Source organism: Bos javanicus, chromosome 1 (genome assembly GCF_032452875.1).
Source record: "Bos javanicus breed banteng chromosome 1, ARS-OSU_banteng_1.0, whole genome shotgun sequence".
NCBI lineage: Eukaryota > Metazoa > Chordata > Mammalia > Artiodactyla > Bovidae > Bos > Bos javanicus.
The window spans coordinates 127,884,160-127,905,679 of NC_083868.1; the positions used below are offsets into that span (position 1 = coordinate 127,884,160).

Genomic DNA, 21,520 nt, shown 5'->3' on the forward strand with positions numbered 1-21,520 from the left:
GATGAGAAATAAAGGTCATGGCTTTGTCTAACATGCATGGCAGCAAATGATTTCAGAACCACATTGGTCAAACCAATCTCCCAGCTCATCTTTAATGGCAGTGCAGAGGTCCAGGACTAGCTGTTTTAATTCACAATCATATTCTCATGAATGATGATGAAAGAGTTCCTGGAAACATTTCTAGAGCAAGCTTGCACACACATCTGGTGCACAGCTACATTTTCAGTGCTATCTTACTGTGATTTATGTGAAATGCTAAACATATTTTTTAATACATACATTATAACAACAGAGTTATCAGTAATACACCACTCGCAAAAATTTCAGCATTTGAGCACAGGACAAAATGAATACTTTACCAAGAACTGCCGGCACATTTCAGACAGAAGCCAAAACATGCAGCAAAAAAGGAAAAGGCACTAACAGAAATTGAGGAGAAAAGAGTAAATTACAGCTCTGTAATTTTAAGTATAATTATGGTTGGATTCTTAAAACAGTTAAAAGTGATCACAAACTACACAAGACAATGTAAATATTATATTACCTGCATGTATTACAAACTTCTAAATACATAAATGCCAACTGACAACAGATTTTACATATACTATTTAATCAAATTTATGGTATACTAAAAAATGTAAAAATCATGCTTGCAGATGTGAATCAATGAAAGCACACTGCCTTAACTTTACAAGGTTAAATTCATCAAAAAGCAATATTAAGTCTCTAGGTATCAGAAAATTTTGTTTTTTAGTATCATGTATTCATACCTGCCATTGCAGCTGAAATCATGTGTACCTGGGTAGAATCAGGATCAAATAAACCATTCAACTTTTCCTTGCAGTTTGAATAAGCAGCAAAGTATATGGCTCTAAAATAAAGATTTAAGTTTTGTCAATAAGCATGTTGCTTAATTCATAAGATTTAAATGGCATATAAATTGATCTTTATTATTTCAGAATCCAGAAATCTAAAAACATAATCTTAAGTTATTATTTACATTTTCATGTAATATCTACATATTTTTAAAGAAGACCATAAAGTATTTTTTGTATTGACTCGTTAAAGATAAACTCAAATGTAAAGCATTCTCAAACAGATGCTCATATCCCAATATTTTAACAGCAACTGACTGAAACAAAAAGTGTTTGTATAAGACTTTGATGATCAGAAAACACATGAATAGGCTGAAAGGCCTATACAGCACTAAGGGTAAGTTAAATACACCTAAGTAGATGTGATATGGGTATTTTATGTTGTTCTTGAAGAGAGGAAGGCAGAACTGACAAATAATCAAAGTGAATGTTCAACAATTTTGACACATTGAGCTACATATCAATCTATGCTACACAGAGAGTAGTTTACAGCATCCCTAAACTGACAGAACAACTGCAAAAGAAATCAGTCACACTGGGTCATATCAGGTATTCTAACATTTGTAAACACTTAATTAAATTTGTAAATATCTTCCCTGCTAACTTATTGTGACTTTACGCATTCAACTACCTCCTCACTGTTCATAGCCTTCCGGGCATTGAGTTACTTGCTGCTGTAACAAATATCTTGTTATTTCCCAACAATCCTGATTCTCTGTCTAAGAAGGGAAAGAGTAAACAAGTAAAAATGGGGCAAATGTCACTGTTGTGTGTTTCTTTAATGTGCTTAAGAAAATATGGAAGTCAATAAAACTGAAGATGAAATACTCTATTTCATAAAAAAAAGGATACACTGAATGATATCAAAGTAGTAAGAGGAATAAACACTGCATTACTAGATATGAATAAGAAAAAAAGCACCCTCATGAGAAAACGGGCAAGGAATATGCATATGTAATTCACAGAAGAGAGATACAAATGAAAAACAGTTACGAGGAGGAGGACATGAAAGCACCAAAATAAAACATATATTAAAACAGTGAAAATCATGGCTAGTCTATTTGGCAAGTATTAAAATACATGGAGAGTTGCCAACATTTGTAATATGTGGATAAAGAACAACTAATTCCCTACTTGAGAATAAAAGGATGGCATGCCTTTTCATAGGGATCTGAGCAATATTCGCTAACTTTAAATGTTCATATGCCCTTCTGTCCAGAAATTCTACTTTTAGGTAACTATCCTAAAGAAAAATATTTGCTTAAGTACTCACAGATATAGGCACAGCTATGTTTCCAAAACCATTGTTTTTAACAGCAAGAATCTGGAAATAAATCTAAAGGTTTACAAATAAGGGGGTCAATCACACTATACAAGTTTTAAAAAACTCAGCTATTTTCATGGAAAAAGCTTCAAGACAAATTTGGTGAAATAGTTCAATACGATTCAATTTATATAAATGATAATAAACATATATACTGTGCTTTTCATGTACACAATTAGCCAGAAAAAAATAAAGGAAGACTTTAAACCAGACTTTTATCATAGCTATCTATCTATGGGCAGGGCAGACTAACTGTGTGTAGAAAGGTACGCTGGGTGAGAGGGGATTTGTTTAAGGTGATGTGTCAAGCTTTACGCTACACATTTTTTTAGACCTCACAATAAGAATGAATTTTGGATCAGGTTTTAAAAAGAAAGAGCCCACAAGAAGTTGAAATCCCATGAATAATGGGATCTGGTTCTGCTACACTGTTTGGATACAGAGACCTGGGTACACATTTTCTGAATGTGAACTCTGCTGTGTTCTATCATGGAAAAAGTCAACCTAAGATAAAAAGGTATCAGAGAAAAAAGACAAAATATTAAGGCCTTTTTGGTTTTTTGACTTGGTGCAAAGACTGCTTCATGACAATCTCATACATGACAATGACCACTGAAGTCCTCACACTCCACATGATACAATCTGCCCATCCTTTTGGATGGTTACTGACATCCATCTGTCACAGTGCTCCATCCTTATCATCTTGACTTCTCGTCAGCATCTCCTCTCGTTAAACTTGACTGCCGCAATTGAATTAACTTAAATGTATTTTTTTACCTGGAAGGGGCCACCCCCACCAAATTGGGGCCTAATCCTCTAAATAGGGAACGAGGCCCTTCTTTTTCCAAGATCACCCTGAAAGAGAAAAATATTATTTAGAAAGGAATGTCCTTCAAAGTGTGGTACTTTATTTATACAGAACATATAAAAGTCTAAATCTCCTATGTTTGTACTATGTTATAACTGCTCGTCAGTACTCCTCACCTCACTTATGAAAACGTGCTTTCCTTGACAAAGCATATAATAAAGACTGATAACAGATTTACTAGTGAAACTCCATTCAGATTCTTTCCTGAAAGTTTCAGAGACATAATCATCGATATAGATTTCTACATTTTCATATGATCATGCTACTCCTTTCTTTAATCTCCTCCATTTTACTATCTTTACCAGCAACTTCAATTTCCAATCAGAAATGCAGTTGCTTCCTAGTATTGGAGATCCCTTGATACTGAACGCTATCCCACTGCAGCAGTATGTTATCCAACCATTTTAGTGAAACGGCAAATACCTACTAATATAGTACTAATCTACTAGTAATTTACTAATTAATCTACTAATGTTAGTACCCTTACATTCTTCAGGGTACTAAAATGGTTAGTCTGCTACTCTTTCTCCCTCTAATCAGTTAACATTTACTGAATAGTTATTGTGTAAAAACTAAACACAGTAAGGAGATAGAAAAGATGGTAAGGACCCTGCCACTGAGAAATCTGCTGTCCATTTGTGGAAAAAAGAATTAGGCTGAAGTAAGTAATTTAACAGAGCATATTAATAAGTAAATACTAAACACAGGCTCAGCAGGGAGAGGAACAGAGAGGCATGTCCAAGTTATAGAAGGCTTTCTGAAGGTGAGTTATTAAATGAGATTGGAGGTAAGAAACATAGATTGATGAAGTGTAGGTATTTTAACTCAGAGTTAACAGACTAGGCCAGTGGTTCTGAAGCATCTATATGCTTAAGAATGATTGCTTGAAAGGCAGTTGAGCATAATGCATAATTAAGGGTCTGAATTGTGGGGCCTTAATATAAGGCCCAATTCTGGTAACTGACTAGTTGTGAAACATAAAGTAATGACCTTTCTCTTATTCTTGCTTTTCATCAACAGTAAACAGAAAAACAATATTTTCAGGGGGGAGGTAGGGTGGTGGTTACTATGAGGAATGTGTGCTATGTGCTAAGTCGCTTCAGTTGTGTCCGACTCTGTGTGATGCTATGAACTGTAGCCCGCCAGGCTTGTCTGTTCACGGGATTCTCCAGGCAAGAATACTGGAGTGGGTTGCCATGCCCTTCTCCAGGGGACCTTCCCATCCCAAGGATCAAACCCAGATCTCTTATGTCTCCTGCACTGGCAGGCGGGTTCTTTACCACTAGCACCACCTGGGAAACCCAAGTTAATTAAAAAAAAAAAGAGCTTAAAAGAGTACCAGGCTTAAACACTTGATAAACCTCAATATTATCATTATTATTGGAGCATTTGTTCAAAATTAAAATTTCTTAGATTACACCCTCAAAGTATTCTGATTCAATAGGTACAGGACAGTGCTTAGCAACTTGCATTTTTACCATGCTGCCAGATGACTGATATAGGTGATACAGAACACTTTAGATAAAACTAGGTTAGACAGAAGCAGAATTAAGAATGACAAATTGTAGAACACATTTAATAAATTTCAGTGTTTGCTACTCCCTTCTGTGATAAATTCTTTTGAGAAGTTAAGAAAGGTAACTGTCCTTTGAAATAAACAAACATTTGCAAACACTCACAATATTGCACACAATTTCAACCTAATTTATAGATCTCTGGAAGTTCATCCACGAGTCCCTAAGAAACTAACAGAACCTAAGGGGGAATTCCCAAAATACCTGGTTTAGAAGCCATGAAACACTTCATACCCACTAGGATGGTTACATAAAAACAGATGGAGTAAAACAAAGGCTGGTGAGAATTTTTATTTTATATTTTGGCAAGGAATTAGAAACCTCATTCATTGGTGGTGGGAATGTAAAATGATGCATCCATTCTGGAAAATGGTTTGGCAGTTCCCCAAAGTGTTAAAATGACCCAGCAATTCTACTCCTAATACAATATTCAGTTCAGTTCAGTCGCTCAGTCGTGTCTGACTCTTTGCAACCCCATGAATCGCAGCACGTATATATCCCCCCAAAAAAGAAAACATGAACAAGAAAACAGGTTTCTATAATGACATTATTCACAATACTCCCAAAGGGGAGACAATGCAAATGTTCATCAACTGATGGGAGGATAAATACATGTAGTACATACCCACACAATACAACATTTGGCAATAAAGAGATGCTTGCTACAGCACAGATGAACTTTGACAACAGGCTGAGTGAAAGAAATCAGGCACAAAAGACCACATATTACATAACCTCATTTACATAAAATTCCTTGAATATGCAAGTCCTTAATGACAGAAAATAGATTAGTAGTTGTTGCCTAGGGCGGGGGGTGGAGCGGGGGGGGGGGGTGGCGAGGAAAAAGAGAAAACAGGAGTAACTGCTAACAGGAAAGGGTTTCTTTTTGTGGTGATGATGAGTATATTCTAAATTTAGAATGTGGTGATGTGAATATACAACTCTGTGAATGCAAACTCTGTGAATATAATATACTAAGAACAACTAAACTATACACCTTAAATGGGTGAATTTTATAATATGTAAATTATCTCTGAATAGAGATGATGGGAAAAAAGGAAGAAGCCACAAAACAGATTGATTGGGGAAAATATGGGAATACGAAGAGAGGTTAAGGCAAGAAAATGCAGACTTGGAAGTCATCTGGGTACTGATGATAGGTGAAACATTAAACTGACTTTGTACGTGGGGGAGTCCTAGGCAGCACTAATCGTAAAGAATCCACCTGCCAATGCAGATGATGCAAGAGACTTGGCCTTGATCCCTGGGTTGGAAAAGATCCTCTGGAGAAGGAAATGGCAACCCACTCTAGTATTCTTGCCTGGGAAATGCCATGGACGGAGGAGCGTGGTGGGTTACAGTTCCTGAAAAACTGAGAAATTAAAACAGAAACCAGAGGGATTCCTATTAGTTCCTCTGAGGAAAGTCAGAGAAGGCAAAACCACTGAAAAATGAAATAAAAAAATATAGTACTGTCAAAAAGGTCAAAGGAAGAATTTTAAGAAGAGGAAGTCAGCGGTAATGTCAAAATCATGGTATTAAAAGATTAGCATTAACCACATAGAAGTATTTATCTGTAACTATGGCAATGTTAACCTGAAATTGTTAACAATTTTATTCTGCCTACTCAAGTACTTAGCTAAGTCTGAAAAGTGATGAAACCTTTTAGTAGTGAAAGTAAACACAAAGTATGAGTTTACTTGCTACCACAAAATAAACACTACTGAACTAAGTTCAAACAGATTATGTCCCAAGTGAGCCGGTAAGACAGACACACAGGCCTTGAGTTACCCATGCCTGTGCTTGGTCGTTAAGCTGGGTCCAATTCTTTGCAACCCCATGGACTGTAGCCCACCACACTCCTCTGTCCATGGGATTTCCCAGGCAAGAATATGGGAGTGGGTTGCTATTTCCTTCTCCAGGGAATCTTCCCAACCCAGGGATCAAACCCACGTCTCCTGCATTGGCAGATAGATTCTTTACCACTGAACCACCCTGGAAGCCCATTCAGTTAAACACTTAAGTTCAAACATGTACAATCCAATTTCAATGGTTAAAAAAAAAATTTTTTTTTACTTATTTATTTGGCTGCACTGGGTCTTGGTTGTGGCATGTGAGATCTAGTTCCCTGACCAGGGATCAAACCCGGGGCCTGTGCTTTGGGTGCACAGAGTCTTGTGGCACTGGACCACCAGGCAAGTCCCCCATTTTCAACAGTTTTGAAATTTCAAATCTAATTTGTAATATAATGAAGTATGACAGAATGTAAAACACATCTTTTTCAAACCACCAAGAAATGCTAAACACTAAATTACATTTTAAAATCTGCTTTAAATCTTGGTTATATTTAGGCTGTTTAAAAATCAGACTGTCATTAATGGGAAATAGATGGGGAAACAGTGGAAACAGTGTTAGACTTTATTTTTCTGGGCTCCAAAATCACTACAGATGGTGACTGCAGCCATGAAACTAAGATGCTTACTCCTTGGAAGGAAAGTTATGACCAACCTAGATAGCATATTCAAAAGCAGAGACATTACTTTGCCAACAAAGGTTCGTCTAGTCAAGGCTATGGTTTTTCCTGTGGTCACGTATGGAAGTGAGAGTTGGACTGTGAAGAAGGCTGAGCGCCGAAGAATTGATGCTTTTGAACTGTGGTGTTGGAGAAGACTCTTGAGAGTCTCTTGGACTACAAGGAGATCCAACCAGTCCATTCTAAAGGAGATCAGCCCTGGGATTTCTTTGGAAGGAATGATGCTAAAGCTGAAACTCTAGTACTTTGGCCACCTCATGCAAAGAGTTGACTCATTGGAAAAGACTCTGATGCTGGGAGGGATTGGGGGCAGGAGAAGGGGATGACAGAGGGTGAGATGGCTGGATGGCATCACTGACTCGATGGACGTGAGTCTGAGTGAACTCCGGGAGTTGGTCAGGGACAGGGAGGCCTGGCGTGCTGCGATTCATGAGGTTGCAAAGAGTCGGACACGACTGAGCGACTGATCTGATCTGATCTGATGTGAGTACTTTGAAAATTAAAAACACACACACAAGAATTAGTATTAAACATTATCACATTTCAAAAACTAAACTGTTTTAGAATTCATAATTCAAAACAAAATAAATGCAAAGTATGAGTTTATTTTGATATCTTTCTGAAATGTATCTTTAGAAAATAAATCAAATGGATAAATGTAAAAAATATTTTAAATGTACGTAATTTGGAAATAATATTACATTTTATATTATCCAATTTGCTTTTTCTCTCCATTAGGGATTGCTGTTTCTACTGAACAGGTGAGAGTAATTGTCATTAAGCCTGTAAAACCTTTTTAAACATGGCAGAATATAAATAAGACAACAAGGCTATCATTAAGGTAAATCAACAACAACAAAAATTAATGAATATTGTGCTCTCACTTTAGACAATGGAGCGGTCCAGGAGACACTACTCGATTGACACTGGCTCCAGCCATGGTGCTCAGCTGAACTTCAGAGATATAAAGTGTCACAGAAGATGATTGCAGCCGTGTTTTCACAACTTCCAGTGGACATGTCAGAATAGCTCCCACTGTACCACCACATCTACAAGAAAGTACAAAGAACAAAACTCTACTTAATTCATAAATTAGTACACATGCACAGAGCTGTGAAATAAAATGAGCAACTGGGGCTTTGAGAAGGTACTAAAATCTACAATTTCTGTATTTAGGAGACTAAATAATTTTTTACATGTTTCATGTATTTGCACAGAAACATTTAGAAGCTAAAAGTAACAGTTTATTATCTACCTAGCAAGAAAAATTAGCTGAAGAGTCCAAACAGTGGGTGCTACTGTTAAAATGTATTGGTATATCACATCACAGCTTTAAATACGGTTATAAGGGTTTATTTAGTATTCCTTGTCCAGATAGTACTTGTGTTAAAACTGAGACAATTATGTGAGATATATCCTATTTATCAAACTCCTACCCTATCTTTCAATACTCAAGAAATAGTCTTGACAACCTGAGGATGTATTGGGCCGCACCGAGTGCAAGATCTTGGCTTAATTCTTACGATTTTAATAATACTGCTAGCTATTTTATAAGATTATTGTTTCTTGCATTACCAAATGTGTGACTGAGTATCTGACAAAAATATAATTTTATGAGTTATGATCCTAACTCTAGATATATGAAGATAAGAGGACATTTCCCCCTGGATCATAACAGATTAGTAAAACAGGTGGTACAGAGTCCTTTGGTTACTGTTGAAAAGACCCAGTCAAGTCACAGCACACCAAGTGGCCTATGAGAGAAATCTCTGCCAGATCTAGGAATGCCTTCCTAGCACCACGGGACAAAATGGTCATAAAATACCTCCCAAAGTGTGGTTGAATTTATGACCACGAGGGGACCCTGTCAACTACAAACTGACCCTTGCCATCTACCTCTACAAGGATTAAATAATGTGCTGCTGCAGCTGCTGATTTTCAATACTCCCTGAAAGGAGTTCAGGGTGGAGAGCAGAAATGAGGCACTCTGTGCTTGGCGAAAAACTGGCAGAACAGGTCTTCAGATAGATATTTCTAGGAGCTGATTTTATGAACCCAATTCTTGGATGTCCTTATATCTGCTGCTGCTGCTAAGTCGCTTCAGTTGTGTCTGACTCTGTGCGACCCCACAGACAGCTGCCCACCAAGCTCTGCCATCCCTGGGATTCTCCAGGCAAGAACACTGGAGTGGGTTGCCATTTCCTTCTCCATTGCGTGAAAGTGAAAAGTGAAAGTGAAGTCGCTCAGTCACAACCGACTCATGGCGACCCCATGGACTACAGCCTACCAGGCTCCTCCATCCATGGGATTTTCTAGGCAAGAGTACTGGAGTGGCTTGCCATTGCCTTCTCCATCCTTATATCCAGAAAAGTACTAAAATCCTTCATGGTCATGACTGCTCCTTATGACCAGCAGAAACCTTCTGCAGCATCATCTTACAGGATTTGAAATAGCTCAATTGGAATTTCATCACTTACACTAGCTTTGTTCGTAGTGATTGTTCCTAAAGCCCACTTGACTTCACATTCCAGGATGTCTGGCTCTAGGTGAGTGATCACACCATCGTGATTATCTGAGTCATGAAGATCTTTTTTGTATAGTTCTTCTGTGTATTCTTGCCACCTCTTCTTAATATCTTCTGCTTCTGCTAGGTCCATACCATTTCTGTCCTTTATCGAGCCCATCTTTGCATGAAATGTTCCCTTGGTGTCTCTAATTTTCCTGGAGAGATCTCTAGTCTTTCCCATTCTATTGATTTCCTCTATTTCTTTGCACTGATTACTGAGGAAGGCCTTCTTACCTCTCCTTGAGATGGATGCTGAGTTGTCAAATCAAAGGAGGCAGCATTATTCTAAGAACATCCATTCTTATTTAAGCCTTCCATGGTTAAAAAGATTTGAGGTTACATAATATACTTTATGTTCATAACTGATGTGGCTGGAAAACTACTATTGAATTTATAGCATCAGTAGAACTGAAAATGTGATATTATTTTATGCATGTCAACAAAGGAGTGACCTGTTCTTCTACAGAGAATGGAAATTGGAAGTCAAACAGCCTTTTGTGCTCCAAAGAAAAGTGAAGTGAAAGTGCTGGTTGCTCAGTCATGTCCGACTCTTCCAAAATAGGGTCTCAAACATTTTGTAACCTTCATTTAAGTTGTTAGGAGGCTTGGAGATATTAGTAGATTAATCTATCTTCCAATACAGTTTAATAAAGCACTGAATAAATGATGCAATGGATCAATGGATGAGTGATCAACTAATAGTTCTGCCAGTATCTGATTTTTTCCCCAATAAAGTTACATAAATCAAAAAAAAAAAAAATTTGTCAGTGTCAATTACAGATACCAGCAATTAAATTTGTTTTTAACAGAACTATTACTAATGGGCCAGATCACAAACTAGACATATACAGTATGATCCCTTAAAAAAAACCTCAATAAATAAAATACACGAGGATCTGAACTGTACAGAGCTGGGGGTGAAGTGTAAGTGGGTACACACACAAACACTTGAACTGTCCTGAAGGAGTTTTACATTATAAAATGCAATAGGTATGCAGTACAAGAGTAATACTCCAGTGTTTCTCTCACTGCTTTAAGTTATTTTAAAGTAATTATTTTGTACACTGAAATCATCATTAATTGATGTAGAGAACAAAACTATTGCTGTTGACAAACATTTAAAATCCCTATTCTGTGAAAACAGGAATAACTACATTAGATTTAGCTCCTCTCCACTGTCTAACAGAGAAGGCAATGGCACACCACTCCAGTACTCTTGCCTGGAAAATCCCATGGGCGGTGGAGCCTGGTAGGCTGCAGTCCATGGGGTCGCTAAGAGTCCGACACGACTGAGCGACTTCACATTGGAGGAGGAAATGGCAACCCACTCCAGTGTTCTTGCCTGGAGAATCCCAGGGACGGGAGCCTGGTGGGCTGGTGTCTATGGGGTCGCACAGAGTCGGACACGACTGAAGTGACTTAGCAGCCACTGTCTAAAGGAAAACGCCACAAAGACAGAGAGAGGAGGAAGGTTTCAAGCAATGAAGCAAATGGGAAGGATTAACTGTCTTGGCAAAGAGGAAGAAAGGCCCGCAGAAGGAAATACCAAAGAGTAGTAACAGTTTTGCCCTGCTGTGACCCCTTGCTGCTGCTGCTAAGTCACTTCAGTCGTGTCCGACTCTGTGCGACCCCATAAATGGCAGCCCACCAGGCTCCCCGTCCCTGGGATTCTCCAGGCAAAAACACTGGAGTGGGTTGCCATTTCCTTCTCCAATGCATGAAAGGGAAAAGCGAAAGTGAAGTCGCTCAGTCGTGTCCGACTCTAGCGACCCCATGGACTTCAGCCTATCAGGCTCCTCCGTCCATGGGATTTTCTAGGCAAAAGTACTGGAGTGGGGTGCCATTGCCTTCTCCGACTGTGACCCCTTAGAGGTCTAAAGACCAAGAGCACCAAGTACTCAAGATGGAGATAAGGCAAAGAATTGAACGCTGACAGGTAATGAAGCAAAGTGGGATACCCAGGTTGTATTCTCTCCCTCCCCCACCTACAGTGGGTAAAATTGTTTCCAGGAGCAGAAGCCTAATTCTCTGAAGAAATGAACTCAAACTCTGAGTTCAGGTTTAACAGGTACAATGCATCCAAAAGACTCATGTCAAGTTACAATACTGCAATCTCTCAAAATACTGAGTATACATTGGAGAGAGTGGGGCAAGGGTAGAAGCAGAGACTTCTAGAAAGAACAAAAGATCACATACATAAAGAAGCCATAATCCCATCAGATTTCGCAACAACTGCAGAAGGTAAATTATTCTAGAATTCTAAACCTAAGGATTAAACAGATAAAATAAGAAGTTCCCACTGGGAGGGAGACATGGGGTAAGGCAGCAGGGAAATGTTGGTTTTCATGATCTTTCAGCAGCCTTTTTAAAAACCTCATGTATACATCTTTATTTTCAAATAATTTTTTAATCAAAATTTCAGCAGTAAGTGTCCTTTAAAAACAGCAAGGGTTTTTTTTTTAACTGGAGAATGTGGTTGACGTTTCTGAGGCTCAATGGACTCCATGAAAAATGGTGTGTTTGTGCAAATGTCTATGACTCAGAACTCAACAATAAATTTGCAATCATGACCTACCTCTCACCATTTCCACCCTGGTCTAAGCACAATATTGTACTGAGGTTACTGGAGCAACCTTTTAATTAGTGTCTCTCTGCTTCTACCCCTGCCCCACTCCCTCCGATGTATACTCTAAAGTGACTGCATTGAAATCTTGAGTCAGATCAAGTCTTTTCAAAGACTTCCTAAGTCATTCAGACCAAAAGCCAAAGTCCTCACAATGGTCTATAAGACCTTACACAATCGCATCTATTTCCCTTCTCACTCTGCTCTGACCACACTGACCTCTGCTCTCATTCTTAGAATTTAACACATCAAGCATGCTCCTGTGGTTTTGGAGGACAAGCATCAGTTCAAAGGGAGTTAAAGGGACACAGAGGCTTTCTGATAACTGACTATCTTCACGTCTCACATGGTCTACATTCTAAACTTCCTTTCATATTTCCCCTGACCATCTCCACTGCAGTGCCTTAAAGCAGAGCCTCATTTCATGTCTAATCTTCTAACTGGTCCTGAGTCCCTGTGGTTCAGTGATGTGGCCATTGAGTTAAGATTGCAAGGTGTCACCAATGTAATTTGCTACTAATGAAAGTACTAAGTTGGATGCTTTACTGTTATAATTCAAAGTGTCTCAAACATTTGCTTTAAAAGGTTTGACTAGTAAACAATTCCAAAGAGAGAATAGCCAACTTTGACAGCAAAAGAGCATATAGTTATTCTGCAACGTCAAAAATCTAGCAAGGGTAGTTTCTAAGCAAGTAAAACTTAAATGTAACTATACCTTTGTTATATCCAGGTTAAAAAACTTCAACTACATTCTCTTAGAACTATGAATCCTTGGATCAATGCACATTTTAAAGTTTCAAAGGCAAATGTCACACCTTTAGAACATATGAGGGCAAGGCTGCTTGGTGAGAGCTTACCATGTAACTATGAATTGATTTTAGAGAATATTTTTTTAAATTTATTTTTTAACTTTACAATATTGTATTGGTTTTGCCATGTATCAACATGAATCCGCCACAGGTATACACGTGTTCCCCATCCTGAACCCTCCTCCCCTCTCCCTCCCCATACCATCCCTCTGGGTCGTCCCAGTGCACCAGCCCCAAGCATCCAATATCATGCATCGAACCTGGACTGGTGACTCATTTCATATATGATATTATACTGGTTATCAATAAACATCTTTACAAGACGTTTAAAACTATTCTATTTTCATGATGTCTGAGAAATTATCCAATAAGTAAATCAAGTCACCCCAGGAATTTACTGGATTGTAGACACATTTTTAGCCTATGGTAATTTGGGAGTGTAAATGTCTCAGAACTTTCCACTGTTGCTTCTACTTGTTTATAGTATATAATGAAGATAAAAATTTTGACATGTCAGACGTTCTAACTACTCAAGGGCCTACAGATCCCTTGAGAGTAAAGCAAAGGCTAAAAGCTGCTTAGAATGGAATTGTTTTCCCCCTTGAAGCTAGGCACAATGTAACCAAGAAACTGGTTAAAAAACAAAACACAAAAAAAATCTGGGAAAATGGGTCTTTAAGAAAGAGAAAGGCCTCTGAGGGCCTTAAAGTACTACACCCAAGTTACAGCAACACAGGAATCAGAAACTTGAGAGGCTGGGGGAAGACAGGGAAAGGGAAAAAGAAATTATTCACTAACATGAGTAATAAGCTTATCAGTTTCAGCCAAGATGCCAAGAGTCATAAATCCCTAGGGTCAGTGCATATGCAGAACGCCATCATCAGGACAGCCTCAAGGGCCTGAATCACTAGATTCAGTTTCCCTGGGTTTAGAGACTTTTACTAGACATATCTGTGGAGGAATCTAACTGGTGTCCCATGTTTCTGCTTAGGAAAGGATGAAAAGTGAAAGTGTTAGTTGCTCAATCCTGTCTGACTCTTTCATGGACTGCAGCCTACCAGGCTTCTCTGTCCATGGAATTCTCCAGGCAAGAATATTGTAGTGGGTTGCCATTCCCTTCTCTAGGGGATCTTTCCAACCCAGGGGTCGAACCCAGGTCTCCTGTACTACAGGAAGATTCTTTACTGTGTGAGCCACCAGGGAAGCCCCAAGGAAAGGATGGGTCATGAAAAAGCAATGGGATTTAAGACTGTGGTTGTTACACATACATGTTTGATTTTGACCTTCTGAGCATGTATGGATCAGGACACTTGCTTTTACTAGGCAAGGTAATTCATAAATGGACAAAGTCTATTCTGCTTGGGTCCACAATATTGATGTGTAGGCACACACACATATTTGTATGTATGTACATATATACAATAGGTACTTTAGAAATATATTTGTTAACACTAAGCAAACCTATTTTGTTAAACAACTGCAGTGTTTAGCTTTGAAAGCAAAGTGAATAGGTTAAAATATTTTGTTATCTCTGCTGTAGGTAACACTCCCTTGTAATTTCCTAATTAGGACATTAGTCAAATTAAGAAATATGTCTAAGAAAAAGACTCATTAAAATGTCAGAATTTTGCAATCACAAAAATGTAGCCTATCTTTGAAATTCTAGTAAGTCTTAACTGAAACTGTTTTCTCTGATAATATATTTGTAGAGGTACTTATTCTGAAGCTTTAATGTTTGAGCAAGATACAAATTCTTGAAGAATGAAAGACATATTCTATATACTTGACAGAATAACTTATGAAAAGTCAGACAGATGTGAGATGTGGTTGAGAATAATGGTACTTGGTGGGGGTGGGTATCTGTAGTGTTTCTCATGCAGGAAAAAAATTAACAAGCTAGGCTTTTTCAAAATGCTAAAGCAAAATCAAAGCACTAATAACATTAAAAAAAAAAAAAGACGTTAACCAACAACTTAGATAAATATGGAAAAACAATGATATCAGGATTAAAATTCACTATAGAAGCAAAATATACTGAGGGTATGAGATAGGTCTAGTAAAAATAACAACTCCCTCCCCCCATTATTGCTTTGTTTCTTTGCTCCCCCCAGCAACAAATCTCAAAATTCCATTTACTGTCTAATTTCTCTCCCACTTCCATCAGATTTCCACTCCCAGCTCTGCCTTGAAAACTGCTAATCACAGTAACCAAAGGTCTCCACAACTGTTAAATTCAGTAATTAAGAACTCTCAGATCTCATCGTAACAGACAATAACATAGGACAACTAATCAGCCACTCTTTCCTAATATTGTATATATTTGTTTCTTCATTTGACTTTCAGAGCACATTTTTGTGGTCTACTTTGCTGGTTCCTCTTGTTCTGATCCGTTTTGCTGAAATTTCCAGAGGTCCTCTCTTTTGCCCTATGTCCCTTAGTGACATCACGTAAGCTCATGTCACCATCTATATACCATTAATTACTAAATATGTGTTTCTAGTCCAGACCTCCTTTCTGGGCTCGCCTAATACATGCATCCTGTTCAAACTTACGTCTTAAACGGAACTATATACTTATCTTCCTCCACTCTAGCCCTATTCCATCTGCAATCTCGCCCATTTCAATTAACAATAATTTCTTCCCCTTCAGGTACCCAAACTAAAAATCTTGCAGTTACTAATTTTTCTTCACATGTCACATAGACTACAACCTTCTTTGAAGAACTGCTGCCCCTCATTTTGATTATTTCAACAGCCACATCACTTCCTCACCTCTGGTCTTGCCCCATGTACAGTCTACTCTGTGCATGGCGACCAGAGTCAGCCTTGAGAACTCCTGCAGTGACTCTTCCCATCTCAGGAAAAAAAGCCAAATGGCCTAATACGGCTCTATTACTTTGGCTATACTTACCCAAGGGCCTTTTCACTGCCTGGTCTACCTAAATAGTTAACTCTCTGCCCTCCAGGTCTTTGTTCAAAAGTCACCTTCTCAGTTAGGACTCCACCAAGACTCCCTACTTGGAGCTACAGTGTTGCCCACCCCCATTATTCCCTTTTATCCTGTTCCATTTTTTCCTCAACCATGGCACTGAAACCTTTTAATTAATGATATAATTTACTTAGCATAACAATTCAATCCCCTCTTTTCAGATAATTGTGGGCATTTTTCAATATTACATTAAAATTGGACATGTGGTAGGCTCTTGAAATTAGCTGCAATATGGAATCTGGACTACACCAATAAACTTTCACTTTGTTACATTAAAATCCATTGCTTTATGTTCTGTTCTGACTCCTTTACCTATGTATTACTCTATAACATCATGTATTGGTCATTTAAAAAATACTGGTTCACTGGATTATACAGGTCTTTCAAATGCTGATACATTTTATTATACAGTATCTTAAAAATTATATTCCCTATCTATTCAAGATTTCCAAAGTTCCAATTAGTGTTTGAAATCTCCGATTTTATCACATGGCAACAAATGCTACCAGTGGTTTTCCTCGAAGCAACAGGCCCACTTCTTTCATTTTTTTTTTTGAGAAAGTATTTGCCAAATATTCAAGACTGAATAGTCACAGTTGAGTGGTTCTCATGAAAAAAGAGGCTAGTTCAGTTTGAGGCTGCAAAAATTGCAGAAGTACTTTATTCATGTTTCCCATTTTCTCACGCAGAATATAAAATGAAGTTGTATACACAAGCGTCAAGATTTAAAACTAATTTTTACTGTTTCAAAAACATTCTTAAGTGAACCTGTGTTTTTAAAGTGCAAGTGCTAGTGACCACCAGCACAGTCTGGGGATGCTGCCTTGACGCATGCTAAGGCATCACTGCTTTTGCACCTGCGGTCCAAATATCAACAGTGAAAAGGCAATACTGTGTTAATATTTTTATGAGAAGAGCTTTAACATCTCAGACCACTAAAAGTTCTTGGGAACTCCCAGGGGTTCCTGACCTACAATGCTATACCACAATAATCTCCTTACAGGAATATAAGTTTCTTCAAGAATATTCTACATCAGGATAAGCAACTTACCTTAGTCTTACGATCTATTAGGCAGAATTAAAGAATGTATTTTTAAGGAGAAAAAGTTGTAAAAATCATGAAAATTAAGGCTAAGCAAAAATGTAGACAAAGTAAACTGTATATAAAGCACATTAATTATACTTTTAAGTATTCTACTTCTGCCCAGATCGTACAAGGAAACAGGGGAAGTCATTTAACAAATATTATGACAAAATTTCTGCAGAAACAAGATATCTGACACCCACTGGAGATTCTTACAGAATAAATGAAAAATAAATGGCTTAATAAATGACTGGGTTAATTCCAGGATATAAAAAGAAACAATCTTAGATAGCCTGAGATTGCCCACTGTATATTTTAAGCTCTCACTGTCACAGGAGCTACACAGGAAAAAAATTCATCCACCTAAGTTGGGAGATTTATTCCTCCCATTTGAGGCAATCTCTCTCTCAAATAGAAAAACCCCCCAACTGCCACACAAGTAAACAATGTAGATCTATCAAAGAATGTAAAAACATACTGCTTAAATCTTCATACACAAACACTATTATTAAAAGTATAGCTAAAATAAAATTGTATTTACATCCTTTTTGCAGGCTGTCATGAGCGGCCTCCGTTAATACAATCAACCTAACCGATGACCTGACTCTGAATATTAACCCTGACAAAAACTTAATGGGACCAAAGGGTGTGTTAAAGAAAGCACGAGTTACACATGTGAGGCTGTCACTCAGACCCAAGGTCCAGTGCTGCTGCTGCTGCTAAGTCACGTCAGTCGTGTCCGACTCTGTGCGACCCCACAGACGGCAGCCCACCAGGCTCCCGTCCCTGGGATTCTCCAGGCAAGAACACTGGAGTGGGTTGCCACTGCCTTCTCCAGTGCTAGAATGTTTTACAATTTTCTGATTTAATAAGATCACTACAAGGCTCCTAAAAAATCTAAGATGCAAACACATATTTGAATAAATACTATTATAATCATCAAGAAAACAATTCAAAGGCTCTATCTTAAAATGATTTTTGTCTAATGATTAAATGTGACTGTGAAAGGTTTTTGGTTCTTGCACAATAGCTAATAAAAAGAATTCCTTTTCTCTATCTGGTTATTATTAAAGGAAAAAATAAATTTCCCTAACTCTTAATTTACATAATTCTATCACGATAAAAAAATGAAATCTAGTTTTCTATAAAGAACGTCCAAGAAATGATCGACTAAATACACGACTTGAGATGTACCATGTGTGTGCATGCTCAGGTGTGTCCAACTCTTTGCCACCCTAGGGACTGCAGACCACTAGGCTCCTCTGTTCACGGGATCCTCCAGCTAAGAATCCTGGAGAAGGCTGCCATTTGCTCCTCCAGGGGATCATCCCGACCCAGGGATGGAACATGTTTCCTGCAATGGCAGGCAGATTATTTACCAGGTGAACCATCCAGACATCTTCAACCAAGAACAATGTTACCCACAAGTCAATTTGCATTTCTACAATGCTTAGCATACAGATTTTCAGAACATTCCACAGCACTGATTTCATTTAAGACAGAGCTGGAAGGTTCCTTAGAGATTATTTACCTTTCACTAAACATGTATGAAAAGTTGTTTGATGTTGGATAAGCACATTTTTTATACCTTGCTATTTCCCCATATTTTGAAGGAGCTAAGTCAGATGATCTTTACCATCCTTCCTAGTTCTAACGTTTCTCTAAGAAAGATAAGCCAAATTTTACTGAAATAACTTATGCAACTACATATAAACATATAATGGATACAGGATGCAAAGGAAGAATTTATATCTATCTTATGTCAGGTACTATAAACAAATACTTCATTTAAAACTCTAAATAACCTGCACATGCTAAGTTCTTTTTTGGGGGCTATTGAAAAGTCAAAGTTGCTTAGTCGTATCCGACTCTTTGTGACCCCCATGGACTATACAGACCATGGAATTCTCCAGGCCAAATATGGACAGGCAGAGGGGCTCCCAAACTGGGAAGTTAGTGCAATCAAGCTAACATTGCAAATAAATATGCCCTATTTTTAACAAGGCTGCCCAGGTGACTCGGTGGTTAAGACTCTGCCTGACAAAGCAGGAGATGAGGGGTCAATCCCTGGGTGGGGAAAATCCCCTCGAGGAAGAAACAGCAACCCACTCCAGTATTCTTGCCTGGAAAATCCCATGAACAGAGGAGCCTGGAGGGCTACCGTCCATAGGTTCACAAAGAGTCGGATGTGACTGAGCACACTTTAAACAAAACTTAACAATATGTAGAGCATTAAAATTTTTAGGACCTAGATCAGGGCCTTAGAAACGGTCTCAACGTCCTCATTTTAGAGATGAAGCAACTGAGATCAAAGAGTTTGTCCATTTCTCATTCAGATTAAAATAGTGGCCAGAAGTAGATGTGTCTAACTTTCATGAATTACCTTATGATCTAATTACAGAAGGGAACCCGATTATTTGCACAAGACATCTTTACAAGAATACCTACATGGCTAATGGGTTTAAAAATGATTTAATTTGCCAAGATTATTGGTAAACATATAATATAGAAAGCAAACCCTGCCAAAACTTAGTCTCGCAAACTAAATGAAAACTAATCTCACAACAGTGCCTGGTCCACAAGCGGTGTACAGTGTTTGTTGAGTTAACGTGCTAAGCTAAGGAAAGCATGGTCATCACTGGCGATAGAGTCCACACGTCTAACTCCAACGAAGCCACTGCGAACAGAACCGCGTATGTATTAGTTTAATATTCTTAAAGTAGCTGATTTAGAAACAAACTGCATGCTTTGAGGGGATGCGACTTTATATGGTCACAAAGGCAGAAAAGAACCTCAGCATAATTCGTCGTATCCATTTTTGATAAGACTATGACCCTGCAAAAAAGAAGTAACTCCTAAATTTAAAATTGCTATGCCTCCCCAAATTTGGAAAAAACAACCTAAAAAAGGAGACTAAATTGGCTGAACAAAAGATCTGTAGTACTCAGGCTGGCAAACAAGGAACGAAGACTTTTAGTCTTAACCTTGTACAAACAGTAACCATTGTCAAAGCTTCTGACCTCTCCCCTACCCCCACTTTTCTTCTTTAAGCGGACGAAAAGCAGTGGATGTGCAAGAGGGTTGATTTTCAGGAAAAGAATCTGACCCCGGACGCACTGTCGCTTTGAGACAGCACCTCGCAACCTGGAAAAGCTCAGGAAGGAAATTTTCTGAGCTCGAAACATACAGCTACTGCGAGCAACCGAACCCCAAAGCTTTCCCGCTAGAGCCGGAAGCCCCAGGACGACTCACCGGGACTGACTAGGGCCCGGAAATCAGCCGCGCGAGGTCCGAGGAGGGGCGTGAGCTACGTGAGGCCCCGCCGCAGCCCGCGCGGCAGGGAGGGAAGGAGGAGGAGGTGCGGCGCCCATTTTGTCCTCGGCCTCCGCACTTTCCGCCCCCGACCAGGCCGGGCAACCTACGCGAGGCCTGCAGCTGCTGTCCTCCCGCGGCCGCGCATCCCCGACGCCCGCTAGGCCGCGGCGAGTGGAGTGGGCCTATGTGGACCCCAGCGCCGCCAGCCACTCCCCAGGCCTCGCTCTGGCTCCGCGGGCCCAAAGCCTGACGTCCAGCCGGCTTCGCCCTCCCACCCTCCCCGCCTGGGCCTCAGCCCTCTGGGCTTCTTCGGCTCCCAGCTCCAGTGCCCTCACCCCTGCGCTTCCGGGCCGTATCCCCCTCACCCTTTTAGCCTGAGTCTCAGGCCACGGCCCTCGGCCTCAGCCCGGAGCCCTCAGCCACAGTCCGCAAGCCCCGGCTGCAACGTACCCTCCGGCAAACAGATGCACCAGCGTGTCCCTCTGGCTCATTCTCTCTGCCGCATGTCCTCCGGGCGCTGAGGCGGGACGCGGATCCGGCCGCCCGCGAAGGCCACAGCTTCCGCCCCGGCCTGGAGCAGCACGGCGCCCCACTGACGGCGAGGGGAGCTGACGGAGACGCGGCTGCAGAAGGAGCCGGCGCGGCCCTCCCCGTAGCGCTGCAGCCGGGCCGCCTCCCGCTCCCGCTCAGCGCTCACCACCCGCGCTAGAGGGCAGCGCGGCGGCAGTGAAGTGGGAAAGAATATTCCGACCACCGCCCCCCCGACATAAACAGAAGCTACCATTGGTCCGCGCTGCATGACGTCACGCAGCCGGCATGCCTCTTTCACGTGATCGCTAAGGCGTTTCTCAATGAAAGGGGCCGGGAGGCGGGGCCAGAGCGCGTGCACAGAGGGTAGTAGGTCACGGTGTCCTCGCACCTCCAGCGTTTGTTCCGAGGGCTGCGCCCGGCACGGTCTCGA

At 39.9% G+C, this 21,520-nt stretch overlaps 1 protein-coding gene across 3 annotated transcripts in view; it reads right to left on the minus strand.

The window, feature by feature from the left end:
• SLC25A36 (solute carrier family 25 member 36) overlaps positions 1-21,289 on the minus strand; it is a 36,095-nt gene extending 14,806 nt beyond the window's left edge. The window contains exons 1-5 of one of the 3 annotated variants that reach the window (XM_061420263.1): positions 21,010-21,288; positions 18,439-18,598; positions 8,059-8,223; positions 2,977-3,054; positions 771-871 (exon numbers count right to left, since the gene is read on the minus strand). In XM_061420263.1, the coding sequence (XP_061276247.1) occupies positions 771-871; positions 2,977-3,054; positions 8,059-8,114 (235 nt within the window). In that variant the 5' untranslated portion in view covers positions 8,115-8,223; positions 18,439-18,598; positions 21,010-21,288. Of the gene's footprint in view, positions 1-770; positions 872-2,976; positions 3,055-8,058; positions 8,224-18,438; positions 18,599-21,009 lie in introns of all 3 variants that reach the window. The other 2 variants (XM_061420245.1, XM_061420255.1) reach the window with 2 other exon arrangements.
• Between the last annotated feature and the right edge of the window lie 231 nt (positions 21,290-21,520).